Source organism: Emydura macquarii, unplaced genomic scaffold (genome assembly GCF_026122565.2).
Source record: "Emydura macquarii macquarii isolate MOO-44397 ecotype Brisbane River unplaced genomic scaffold, CSIRO-AGI_Emac_v2 contig_2948, whole genome shotgun sequence".
Taxonomy (NCBI): Eukaryota; Metazoa; Chordata; order Testudines; family Chelidae; genus Emydura; species Emydura macquarii.
In genome coordinates, this window is record NW_027133085.1 from 2142648 (window position 1) to 2157018 (window position 14371).

The window sequence follows — 14371 nt, forward strand, 5'->3', positions numbered from 1 at the left end:
TATTTCTGGATTTTAGCAACTGAAAATGTCTTCCATTTTCAACAAAATGTCAAAATATTCTGTGGAAAGTGTTGACAAAAAAATGAAATAAACCCGTTTTCATTGGCATTTTCCATTTAAACAGTGGCCTTCCTCTTCCCCATATTCTGACCAGCTCTACCTCAAACCTTTTTAGCATGGAGGCCTGCACAGGCAACTTGCTGGGAGCTCTAATTTGTATACAGTATATGAGAGAGAAATAAGGGGGAGGGGGAGAGAGAGGAAAAAAAACATACTGAAAACAACACAGGACAAGATCATGTTCTATTATAAAAATGAAACAAAAGAAAAAGTCAAGTGAGACCAAAAAGGAAAGAAGGTCTAACAAGCAAGAGATACAGGTTATACAATATTAAAAATATATTACATGGAAAGAGGATTAATAATATTACAATTAAATTTTATACACTGTAAGCAGGATTCAGCTGCTTTATCACTTTAAGTACCTGGGAGAAGAGCTTTGGTACAGTGTGGTAGTACAGATATTTTTTGCCCTAACTAATAGGCTTATTCCTCAGGCAAATAGGTGAGAGGTAAATTTTTCAAGCATTGGCTTAAAAACCCTCACAAAGAGCCAGATTCTGGCCTCTGCTACTGCCCCTTTCTTGCCATTTCAGCAGCATTCAGAGGCTGTAAATGGGGTACCATGGTAACTGGAAGAATTTCACCAGTGCACAGACAGTGCACACGGCCCTGTATTGACTCCCTGGCAGCTTCTGGTTTAGGGGCATGCTGGTGACGAAAGGAGGTGGCGGGGTGGAAGAGGAAATGACTGGAACACCTTGGTTACATCTTCACTGTAAATACATGGTGTATTCTTAATTCAGTCTTGCTAACTCCTGTTAGCTAACTCAGGTTAAAATAGCAGTGAAGACAACGCAACTTTGCTTTTAACTCAAGTTAGCAGGCCAAATTCCACCCCATGCTCCCCTATGGACTTTAACTTCATCTGATAACCCGACTTAAAAGCTGAGATGCCATGTCTTCACTGCTATTTTAACCCAAGTTAGCTAATGCAAGGGAAGTATCCTGGCTTAAGAACACACCTTTTTTTGGCAGTGATGACATACCCTCTGCGCTCTGGTAATCCTGAGCCGTGTGTGACTTGGTGGCAGAAGTGAGCACCTCAGTCAGACCTTTCAGCCTGAAAGCAGCAGCCATCATCATCTTGCTGAATGTGAGCCAGATTGATCGAGTTGTGCAGAAATGTATCCTGGTGACCCCAGATGCAGAAAACTCCAGCCCCCCCCAACAGGGAATCCATGCACAAGAAGGAAGGAAAAAGCCAACTTATCTGAGGTCCAGTATAGGTCAACAACTGCCAAAGCTCTTAGAAATTAGAATATATAATGAGTACATTCTCCATCATGCCTCTCTAGCAGGAACTAAGTTGTTGTTCTGTTCTCACCATGTGACACTGAATGTCCAAGACTACCTACTGTTTCAGCAGGTCTTTGGAAATGAGTAAAAGAAATAAACCTTGCCTGTGCATACTAAAACTCAGCTGAGTAAGTAGGAAAAATTCTCGCCGAGACCCCATAATCCTAGGTTGTGTGGCCCCATCTCTCTCTTTTTTTTTTTTTAATTGATTTATTTGGTAGGACTTCTAGCTTCCTGTTGTAGGCCCATGCCACTTCAGATGTATTTAAACTTTATCAGTAGAGCCTCCTCTAGCCCCACAGCCCTGACATCTTCCACTCTAGAGAGCAGTATCATGTGACATGGGCGGTCATGCCTGGTGTCAGGGTAGGAGCAATGTCTAGTGGATAGAGCAGGAATCAGTAGCAAGGAATTAGACCCATGGGTCACCGCTGGAGTCAGAACCCAGGATCAGAACCAGAGTCTGAGGCCCAAGCCAAGGATCAGAGGTCAGGAATCAGAGCTGAGCATCAGACCTGGGTTACCTGGAGTGAGGCAAGGCAGGAGCTATCACAGTCATGCACAAATACTTTGAGCCGCCACTAAACAACTAGCTGCAGCTGAGCTTAAAAGCTGATCTGCTGACTCTTCCAACTAGTCAGGGGCTGTAGCCAATCAGGCAGCCTACTACAGGTCAGCCACGCTTGTGAGATTGCCTGGAGACTGTCTCTGTCGCAGGCCCTGATTCCTGACACAGAGGACCAAAGGCAATGTGAAAAACCCATGGCAGAACAAGGACTGCCTGTTCTCCTGCCTCAGAGTCCTGGAGTGCCAATGGGTTCTGTCTGTGTGAAAGAAATGAAAGAAGTAGATCCTGCAAGGGGCCCTGGACACCAGAAGTGCCAGTACAGCATTTTGATTCAAGGTCTTTAAGATCAGAGAATGTTCCTGAACAGCAGAGAACACATGAAGGGCTTCACACACCAGCGACCATGCCCACAGACAGACAAGCTTTGAGGAAGAGACAGATGCTGCCGGAGACTGAAAAATGATCCTGATTAAATCATAAATAGCATCACACAGGAAAGTGAGGGTTGTCTCCAGTAGGGGAGCTAATAATGCAAAGGTATACACTTCTCCATATTTTATCTAGAGCCAAGTTTCCGGCTCCATCTTACAGCTACCCTGGCTGCCGAAAACTCACGCACAGGTGTCTGGACTGAAATACTGCAGCAAATGTATTTTCAAGGCAGAATCACTTTTCAACCTGCAAGGGGTAAAATCCTGGCTCCATTGAAGTCAATGGGAGATTTGTCACTGATTTAATTGCAGCCAGGATTTCACCCAAGCTCACTGAGAACATATACTCCCTCTGTTGGGAGAGTGGTATTCTTAGCTATCTCACTTGTCTGAGCATCCACTTCTGGAGAAACCAAGTCAGTCCTACAGCTGCACCTTTGGACAGCACATAAATCGCTAGGGAAGCCATGGAACCACAAAATTCAAAGTTACAAGTTCCCACAGCAACTGTAATTCTGCCTCCTTGAACACTAAGGCCCAGATCATACAAACAATCATGCACATACTTAACTTCATGTACGTAAGTGGTCACACTGAGTTCATGTTTATAGGATGAGGGCCAAATGTTAAGTTTACATACACAGAAGAACAAAATATTATATGTCTGGGAGCCAAGTTACAGTGGTTACAGGATCCATAACTTTCTTATTTCATTATTTTTGTGCATTAAAATTCTTATCTACCACAATGTATTTGCATTTGCAAGATTCTTCTAAGTGGAAACAAGTGATTTATTTTAAATGTTCAACTCACTCCAAAACAGCTCAATAGATCTTGTTCAAACCTTCAAAAATACTCCCCTTTACACCAAACATGAAATTTTAGCCCCAATGGTCTAGTTTTAAGATGTTATAGGGCAACTGGAAATAGGGAGCTTCATTTTAATCCTTAACTGTAGTACCAAGCCCATCAACACTAGTTTGTATTTATAACTCGGAAAAATACCAAAAATATATTTGGTTTTACAATTACATGGTATAACACAAAAGATGCAGGGATCATTATGATAAAAAAACATTTATTTCACTGAGTGGTTTGGGGCATCTGGAAACGATTTAATATTTGAGTGATAATGACCTTTCCTTCCTTGCATTTCAAGCCATCCAGTTACTTCACAGTGCTTTGTTCCTGCTTCCTTTCACAAAAAGTAGATTCAAGTCTCCTTATAATGAAAATGATCTGATAAAATAATTATCTAATAAAATAATTATTTATTCTTTATTCAAAAAGTGCCACTCACCACTTGTTTCATTTAGTTAAATTAACCTAGGATATTATCAATTTTCAAACTCATGTTCAATACGTATTTCATTCAGTTATGCTGCTTACAAGGCTGAGCCATGGCAGGGAAGGGTAGGAAGGGCATTCCTAGGGCACTGGGGTCAAAAGACATTGAATCCTTTGAAAGACACAATGCCTCCTTAGCACTGGGGAGAACATGGTGGAGAGCACGTCTTGTTACAGCTTTAAATCATGCAAAGGCATTCCCCCCACACAGCCAGGCCAGCCTATGTGAGGCTCGGGGCAAGAGGAAGGGTTATGCTCTGCCCAAGAGCATGCTTTCTGGAGCCAGTCAGCTCTAACGGATAAATTAGCCATCTTGCTAATCTTGTACTTCCCACTGCAGGGAGACAGATTAAGCCCCTCCTGTGTGGGTCCACTGCAGAAGGAAGGGACTCCCTATGTCTTATCTCCCCTGTAACACATCCACACAGAGGGAGCCATAGTTAGGTCATAATTAATATGATACTTAACTGTTTCTGAACAGGCTTCCTCCTTTTCCTTCCAGCATAAAGACACTCCCCTGGTGGAATCATTGTCTTGGCACTGAAACGGTAAAGCAACAGGTGGTTCATTTTCAGGGTTTTCAGGGTTTCATACCACTACACAAAATGACAAAACACAGGAAATTCAATTAAAGCCAAGGCTTGTTCCTTAAGCCAGGGCATGATGTAAAGCTAAAAGGCACAGTGACGTTAGTTAAGAAAGACGTGTCAGGCTTCATCCAGTTTCCTAGTTTAATGTTACTAGAACATTGATGTTTATAACTTAATTTTCATGGTTTTTTAATTAAAATTATTACAAAATGGTATAAAAATGGGTATAAAATACATCTTGTTTATTAGAGAGCCTGAAATAGGCTTCTTTCTTCCTTTCTTTCATGGGAGTCATTCTAATCTCTTGGCCAATATATATTTAAGCTCAATAATAATAAATAATAGTATATATCCCATAACTCTTGAAATATACAGGAATAACTCCTTCCATTACTGAAATTGTGCTAAGCAGGATGCAGTTACTCAAACTGGAATTTGTCCAGGTCATCACATTTAACATCTTCTACACACTTGGTCATTGGGTCCAGTGCCTAGGGCACTTGCCGGAGATCTAGGTTCAATTCCCTGCTCTGTGATTGACCTGTTGGATGACTGTAGGCAAGTTACTTCTCTTTGATGTTTGTTCGGTCTTTTCTATTTAGACTGCAAGCTCTTTGGGGCAGGAGTTGTCTCTCACAAAGTGTTTGTTCAGTGATTAGCACAATGGGGCCCTGATCTGAGTTCAGGCCTCCCGGGGCTACTACCACTACCACTACTATCAGCCTTGCAAAAAGCACCACAAGTGATCACAACATCAGGTGTGCATCTTGTCAACAGATGGTCCGTCTAACAGGACAGAACCCTTCCTAGCAATATGATGGGCTGTGGATTCAAGTGAGAGCTGAGTCAGAAGAGTGCCACATATTGAATCACAAACACTGCTTTGTGCAGTACCTGGGGTTTTTTTTGGAAACCACCCATCCAACATTGACCCAGCTTGACTTGCTTAGCTGAGTAAGAACACAGGCCCAGCTGGTAGAAGCACACATTCTTTGTGTAGTCATTTCAAAAGATTTAATATTTCAAATGCCTATTTGAGTACCCTTTTTCTCTAGCACATCCAGTTTACAGTCTGGAGGTTGACTGAATAGTTCAGTGACAAAAAACCCCAAAGAAATAAAACAATATTAAAGGCCAAGGCTGCAATCCCTTCCACACAAATGTCTACACTACAGCCTATGTCAGCAGAACTCACGTCGCTCAGGAATGTGAATAAACCATCGCTCTGAGCGACATAAATTACACTGACATAAGCACTGGTGTGGGCAGCGCTATATAGGCAGGAGAGCTCTCTCCCATCGGCATAGAGCGTCTTCACCAGATGCACTGCAGTGGAACAGCTGCACCACTACAGCGCTGTATGTGTAGACAAGCCCTAACTCAAGAGGTGGCACTCTGTGCTGTGATTAGCATGAAACCCATGTCGTAGCATGGTGGTAGGGAGTTCTTTGCTGATGGCCATGTCAACTTCCAGGCGATATATAAAATAGAGATCTTTATTACTCAGTATGGGTGTTATCCCTGGAGTCCCCCCAAGTAGGTAAATAAGTAGGTAAACACATTCACTCTATTTAAATCCCCTGGAGTTTCAATTGAATATGATATTCAGTTTCACTGCCTGTCCTGCCCCAAAGATCCTGCCCCAAAGATAGCTGCATCTCAGCAGCAGATGAAGGATTCCCATCTCTGTAAATTTTGCAAAATGCTTTGGGATGAACAGCATCATATAAATGCAAAATAATTTTAAGTGTAAGGGCCTTATACTCCAGGGCCTTGTAAGACATAACATGGCCCAAGGCAGCATGGTTCAGAGCAACGGGCTCTCCTAACTCTTTTATATTGTACGCCACTTCCTGAGAGAGAACTCCACTGATCCACAACCTCGTGATGGAGTGTTCCATCACTCAGAGTGGAGAAGCCTATAGGGTTGATCTGTGCAAGGCTAAACGGAAAATGGCAAGTTCCAAGAAAATTAGAAGGTAGAACTCAGGAAAGCTTAAAGAAGAACAAGTGGATTCACTTTCAGGAACGTGCACCAGTGGTGGAATCATCCTAGAATTGAGGAAGGCTGAGTATTTGTTACCAATTGGGGGACTCCATTTTGAGTCAGGTGTGAGGGCTGATTCACTGGAGCCTATAAGGGGAGGGGCTAAGGCACAATAAAGCCTGCTCCAGATTTAAGAGAGTTGGTCTAAGTTTGGGGCCTTAGCTTAGGGAGAGTCTTGTTCCAGTTTTGGAAGACTTAGTTTGGGACTAAAGCTAGTCTAAGAGCCTAGCTTAAGCAGAAGCCTGTTCCAGCTGTGGAATAGTGAGTTTAGCCTGAAAGCCTGGTTTAGGAAGAAGTCCGTCTAGCTTGAAAGATCTGTTCTAATTATGGTGGGGAGCAAGGAAAGTGCTACTGGCTGGCTGCTGGGACTTGACAAAGATAAGGCCTGTGGGGAAGTGGCCCAGGGAAACGCAGTTAAAGGGACGTGGCACATGGCTGCTGCTTAGAGGGTCCCAGGGTTGGGACCTGGAGTAGCAGGTGGACCAGGGTCCCCCCCAACAGCTACTGGGGAAGTAGCTATGCCCTGAGAGAAGGGAATTGAGACAGGCCCAGGGAAGAGAAACTGTTACCCCTCCTCGAAAGGCGCTGAACCAAGACTGACCCAGCTGGAGAGATGGGGTTACTGAGGATTCAAGGAAAAGGCAAAGATTCTCCAGGGAGGAAGTCCTGGGGGCGTTGCTCCACTCCAGAGCAGGAACCTTTGCAAGCTAGCCAGACTGAGGGTACCATGAAGGGACTGTTGGACTGTTAAAGGACTGAGCCCAGGGAGGGCTATAGGACATTATTGAGGACATTGGGATAGGACCAGTTGGACTCTGTGCTCCAGAAGGGTTTTGTTTTGTTTCACACACTGACAAAGACCCACCTAGCAAACGCAACAGCCTACAGGGGGTACCGTGAGCGAAGGAAATTGAGAAACTGCAGGCACACAACACTCACACTCACCCTGGGGGCACTCATGAGAGGTGAGTGCACCATGTTACAGGTCCCTTCTGCCTTTCAAATCAAATAATCATTTCTTGTCTGTACGTGCTCTTGTGTATACCACAATTTAATAAGCATTGTTTAGAGGAAGAAGTTTGTGAGTCATGAATTCAAGTTTGATTCCTGATTCTTCCACTAAATGGCTGTGTAATCTCAGGACCAAAGAACATAGGTCAAATTTAAAGAATGGGGATTTTATCCTAGGAAGCAGTGACTTTGAAAAAGATTTGTGGGTCATGGTGGATAATCAGCTAAACATGAGCTCCCAGTGAGACGTGTTGCTAAAAGGGCCAATGCAATCATGGAATGTATAAACAAGAGAATATCACATAGGAATATGGAGGTTATATTACCTCTGTATTTGGTATTGGTGCAACCCCTACTGTGGAATACTGTGTCCAGTTTTGGTATCTACACTTCAAGAAGGATGTTGAAAAATTGGAGAAGGCTCAGAGAAAAGCCACGAGAATGATTAAAGGATTAAAAGTACGTCTTGTAGTGACAGATTCAAGGAGCTCAATCTTTTGAGTTTATCAGAGGTTAGGGGATGATTTGACCACAGTGTACATAATACTGTGTACATACTTTTGGGAACAGAAATCTGATAAGACAGAAATTTGATAAGACAGGGCTCTTCAGTCTAATAGACAGAAGCATAACAAGATCCGGTGGCTGAAAGCTGAAGCGAGACAAATTCAGAATAGAAATAAGATACAAATTTTTAACAGTGCCATTAACCATTGGAACAATTTATCAAGGGTGGTGGTGGATTCTCCATCACTGGAAATCAAGATCAGATGATTTTCTAAGAGATATGCTCTAGTTCAACCACAGCTACTGGACTTGAAGCAGGAATTAATTCAGGAAAGTCCTATGGCCTGTGTATTGCAGTAGGTGAGACTAGATGGCCACAACTAGATGTTTCCTTCTGGCCTTAAAATTTATGAATGTCTCTTTAATTTTCTGTGTCAGTTTCCCAGTCTGTTAAATGGGAATTATGCTTATTTGCTAATTTACAGGGACGTTGTGACACTTAATTAGTTAACAGTTGTACAGTGCTTGGGATGTATGAATTGTTGCGCAAGTGGTAAATAATATAGGTGGCACACGTAGTGATGCATTTTTTTTAGCTTGTTCAAAAAATCCCATTATCAGACCCAAGTTTCAGTTGCTTATAACTTTGTCCAACTTTAACCAATTGGACTGAGATTTCCCATGCTAGGGATCTGCCTGAGTCTGAATATTTTAGAAAATGGTTCAGACATTTCCAAGAATGAGGTTAGAGTAAAAATACTTTGTTTTGCTCATGTTAGAAAGTTAGTATAACCATTTCACTGAGAAGTTTGGGAGCAGGGACTTTTAGCAGGGTGGTCATCATGGTGTTACCTTTAGCCATCCTCATGAACACATGTCCAAATTTGGCCTCTTTACATGCCTCTGAAAAATAGCAGTTTGCACATATTCAAGAGACTTATTAGATAGCAGCTAAATTCTCTGAAGATCCTATATGCACTGAGAATGCTTCATTGTCTCACAACTCCTACAAGCGACTCCACTATGCATATGCCAGCCGCACACAGCAACTGAGAATGCTCCATCCCAGAGCTGTAGGGGATGAATAGGTCTTTCCCTGCAGGATTCCTCCCAGGCAGCATGGGCTGCTGTGGTATTGGGCACTGAACTGAGAGTAGGGAGACGATCTAATATGTTCTCAGTGCTCCCCTTGCAGGTGCCTAGGCAGTAAGTCGAAGGTGGATGTCGCCTGTCTGGAATGCAGAGGAGGCCAGGGAGGCTCCAAGGGGGTAGACTGAGATGAAGAGCCAGGGAGGGGAGAGGACTGGGATGAGAAACAGAGTGGGGGGAGGTGGTAGGGGAGAATGAAACAAGGACAAGCTGGAGCGACCAGTGACAGAAGGAGCCAGATTTGTGGTGGCTAGGGCAGAACGGTCTGTAACCTCTACAAGAATTCTCCCCTCAAAATCTGGAACAAGATTCCCAAGTATCAGCATTCCTCTGCTGTTGGCTAGGAGCTGTGCAACTCACTGGCAAAATGTGTTTATGAGGCAAATCCACAGATGGATCAGATGGCTCACTCACCTCAGCGTCCCCCTCTGCCTTCCTGCTTTTGACTCTGTGACCCTCACTCCCATCACTATTTTTTCATTTGTTGTGCCCCGGGAATTAATTGAGCCCTGGGTTCAGTAGCTCCTCCCCTTAGGCTGCGGGAGGGACCTTGAGTTGTGGACTGGCTTCCAACTGCCCATCCCCATAACCTCAGTATGTCCAATGACACCCCTCCAGCAGAGCCTGCACTGTCTCATCCCTCAGGCATGCTGCAGCAACAAAGCTACATTGATTCAGCCCTCAAGCAGAGCCTGCAGGCATGCTGCAGCAGCCTAGCCATACTGCAGATTAACACCTGAGCTATACAGAGATTGTATTAGCAGCACAGAGTGCTTATGTTAGCATCTGATCAGTTATGCTGTCTCTAGATGTTATCTATATCCCCTGATGGGCCAGCCAACACAAACTGAAAGCACCATCACATTCAACCCTTGAGTTTTAACACATGGTAACTCTGTAGAAAAGCCATTTGTGTCCAAACTCACCTCCTTCCTTGGGTTTGGCTTTATTGATGAGTCAAAAAACATGGCTGTAACTAACCTCACCCAATGCTTCCCTCCTAGGACTTCCTTTCAGAACCGCTTTTGTCCTAATGCTTTCTGAGCACAAAGAGACTCTCTCACATCCCTTATATTTCCCTAGGAGCTAGCTAAAGTCACATGTCAACATGAATCAACAGTAATTACCAAGAAGATTAAGGAATAGTTTCAGCAGCAGAACCTAGGTAATTCAGCAGAAGAACCCTCTGCATTCTACAAGGTCTCAGGCCATGTCTACACAAGAGATATTGACCAAAAAACTGCTCTTGGTTCTCAAATCAGTTCAACTGTCCTGGTATTAAAATTGGTGGAAGCTGTAGAGTAGACAATCACCAGCTCCGGAATTGTTTGTACTGTTTTAATTAAACCTACTGCAAAGCAAGTCTAAGTGAAATGCTGTCAAAATCAGTTCTGGCCAATGAAGCATTGTCTATAATAGAGCTTCCACTGCACCAATTCACCTGGACCAGTGTTAGAATGGGTTAAGAGAAGGTTGATAAGTTATTACACTGTAGACAAGGCCTTAGAATTTGCCAGTCAAGCAAAAAAATGTCATCAACATATATTTGAGGCTGAAAACATATCTTCCCTCCACAAAAAAGTATTACCTATGTGACACTCTGAGTAAGTTTCTCAGACCTGAAGAAGAGCTCTGTGTAAGCTTGAAAACTTGTCTCTCTCACCAACAGCAGTTGGTCCAGTAAAATATATTATCTCACCCACCTTGTCTCTCTAATATCCTAGGACTGATGTGACTACAACACTGCATGCAACAATGGAAGATATAGAATTTTGCCATCTGAAATGGAAACTCCACAGCATGAAGAAAAAAGAAACAAAACTTAACAGAAACATCTACTTCCTGAGCAAAAATGCAGGAAGCAAAACATCATCACCAGAGGTCTCATCATTTATAGCCCTCTGACTACTATATACAACTCCAAATATGCTGAACAGCTCTGCAGTTGGACTTCATAGAAACCAAGGAGCCATATACTCCAGAAGGAATCTGCACCTCACATACTTCAGAAGGGACCACCTCAAACAAGAAATCATGACATGCTCCTACACAATGGAGGAAAAAAATCCCAATAAAGTTATCATGCAAGAAATTCAAAACAACTATATAAAAACCTGATGAAAGCCATCCAACACAAAAACAAAAAATGGAACCAACTACAACTATTCCACAGCCCACAGAACACCACTTCCAGGAGAAACCATGGCACCAATATCCTCCACATGGACACTACACAACACCCAAACATCAATTTATCAAGAGTACTCCTCACTGGAGCTGAATTATCTGTACTATCTAAGGGACTGAACTGCTGCCCCATCACAGAACCTGATGCCATACTATCATGTGAAGAACTAGAAGAGTTCTTCCGCTGTCTCCGCCTCAAAGAATTCTTTCACAGCAATGATGACACAACTCACAATTACATGTCCCCACGGATAACCATAAGAAAAAAGAAACATCTGACTGGATACCAAAAGCAGACAAAATCACACTCTAGATCATTATGTTGATTGCGTCAGTAAAAAAATGACTGTGAAATCCTTAATAAATATCATATCCACCATAATCTCTCCACTACCAAGAGCAGAGCCATAACACTGCCTGAAATCTAACCACCATAAAGTGATCAAATCAGCAGTTAAAGGGGCGCCATTGTAGTCCTAAACTGTGATGATTATGTTAACAAGGCCAACCGACCACTCTCCAACACCACCTACTATAAAGAACTCAAAGAAGACCCCATACCACAGTTTCCCAGGAAGTTAAGGATATCAATAAATCCTTCCCCAGACAACTCCAAGAGAAATTCTGCAAAATCATGCCAACGAACCCATCCCAGGGAACTTCTGCATGCTTCCCAAGATACACAAACAAGGAACTCAGTTATGTTGATATTGAACATTTAGTGATTAGTGTGAATATTAGTGAGACACGATATGCTTGATTTGCAGATTAATAAGATTTAATGTGTAAGATTTTTTATAGATATATTAGTTGAATATAAGGCTTAAAATTAATTATAATGTATTATATTTATTAAGCTTGGAGAGCTAAGTAATTATTTAGAAGGCTGTATACAGGAACGGGTTTTTTTAGGGGCCTCACCAAGGAGTTAGTGGCTTTTAGTTTGACTGGCAGCATTTTTTGCAGTCAGGTGTTGATGGACCGCGTTTTTTGGTTTAAATAGTGATTTTTTATATTTTTTTATAAATAGTTTTTATTTAATTATTTTTTATTTATTATTATATATGCTAATTATTTATATTAGATTTTTATTTTTGATTATATTTTATTTTTATTATGATAATTGGGTGATAGGAGGGGTGATGTAAAAATATGTTTCTTGGCAATGAAAACGTGTACTCCCAGACGTTCAAGGATAACTTCTTGTTTTTATTAATGTTATTTATGTATAGCTGCAAGCATACATGTTGTGTATTTTATTTTGTTATGTGCCGTGGTATGCAGAAACATTTGCAAGGTTACTTAGTAGTCCTATATATTTTTGCTAACCGTAAGAAGTTATGTTACAGGGGTCAGAATAGCCAAGCAAGCAACTAAAGCTATGCTAGGCCTGGAGGACAGTGGTCAGGCAACCCAAATTGCACTGGGCCTTTAACAAGGCAGACCCATCATATCAGGCCATGGAACAATTATTGAAGGAATATCGGAATTCATAGAAACCATCCTCAAACTACTCACCACACAAAAGGTTAGCTTCCTCCAAGACACAACTGACTTCCTCCACAAACTCCACAACATTAACAATCTCCCTCAGAACACCATCCTTGCCACTATGGATGTCACCTCCCTATAAGACAACCTCCTTCACAATGGTGGCATAGCTGCCTGCCTCAAATATTTATAGGACAAACAAAGGATGGATAATCTTCAGACAACCACCCCAAACACATCACCAAACACATCCATTCCATCTTCACCCATAACAATTTCAAATTTAACAACAAACACTTTGTCCATACCATGGGAACAACCATGTGTACTAGGATGGCCCCCCAATATGCCAACCTCTTCATGGGGCACCATGAAAAAGAATTTCTAGACAAATGCACCACAAAACCAATGAAAAACCTGAGATACATCAATGATATTTTCATCTTCTGGACAGACAACCTAAGATCCTTCATATATTTCCACCACAACTTCAATAACCACCGCCCAGCCATGAAACTCTCTCTAGAACACTCCCACACCAGCCTCAACTTCCTGGATACCACAGTCAGCTTCAGCAATGGAACCCTACAGATAACTATATTCAGGAAACCCATGAATCGCCGCACCTACCTTCATAGATCCAGTAACCATCCCAAACACACCAAGAAATCTGTTATCTACAGCCAGACATTCAGGTACCACAGAATATACTCTGAGGAGAAAGTCCAGGATATACAGCTCAACACACTTAAAACCACCTTCATCAAACAAGAACAGTCCACCATGGAACAGGCCACCCAAATATCCCAAGACAACCTACTTCAATACAGAAATAAAAACCCCTCTGACCACACATGCCTAGTTGTCACCCACCGCCCCACACTGGAACCCAGACAGGGTATCATCATACTCAATGGGGACCCCATTCTGAAAAAAATCTTTCCTGAACCCCGTCTGCTAGCCTTCAAACAACCCGCAATTCTCTCCAAGCTCAACATCAGAAGCAAGCTCCCCATAGACCAGTACTCACCAAAGAGGCACCAGGCCCTGCCAGAACAACAGATGCAAACCTGTAGACTTATCTCCACTGCTACGATGATCAACACTCCCCACAACACACCTTTCAAGAGCCATGCCTATCACTTGCCTATCACAACATGTGGACCTCATCCAGTGCACTAAATGTGCCAATAGCAGCTATGTGAGTGAAACCAGACAATCACTACACGCTTAAATGAATTTGCACAGGAAAATGATAAACGACAAAAACACCCTATCACCTGTAGGTGAACATTTTTCACAAAGCGATCACTCCATATCTGACCTATCAGTCCTCATCCTCAAAGGAAACCGGCAGACTTGCAGAAGACAAGCCTGGGAGCTTAAACTCATAACTTTGCTAGACACTAAAAATCATGGACTGAACAGAAACACTGGATTTATGACTTATTTCAACAATCTATAACCCACTAACAACCCTCCCCAGCTGCTTTCCCTGCTCTTCTTTCCTCCCTATGCCTGGAAGGGTGTTAACAGACCACTTCACCTTGAATTATCCCTTGAAATATGTGTTAGGCCTTGTCTATACTAGCACTCATGTCAGCAAAACTTTTGTTGCTCTGGG

General features: G+C 42.5%; 1 protein-coding gene across 1 annotated transcript in view; it reads right to left on the reverse strand.

The window, feature by feature from the left end:
• AHRR (aryl hydrocarbon receptor repressor) overlaps positions 1 to 4334 on the reverse strand; it is a 101628-nt gene extending 97294 nt beyond the window's left edge. The window contains exon 1 of the mRNA XM_067569844.1: positions 4234 to 4334. Within this exon, the coding sequence (XP_067425945.1) occupies positions 4234 to 4334 (101 nt within the window). The remainder of the gene's footprint in view (positions 1 to 4233) is intronic.
• Between the last annotated feature and the right edge of the window lie 10037 nt (positions 4335 to 14371).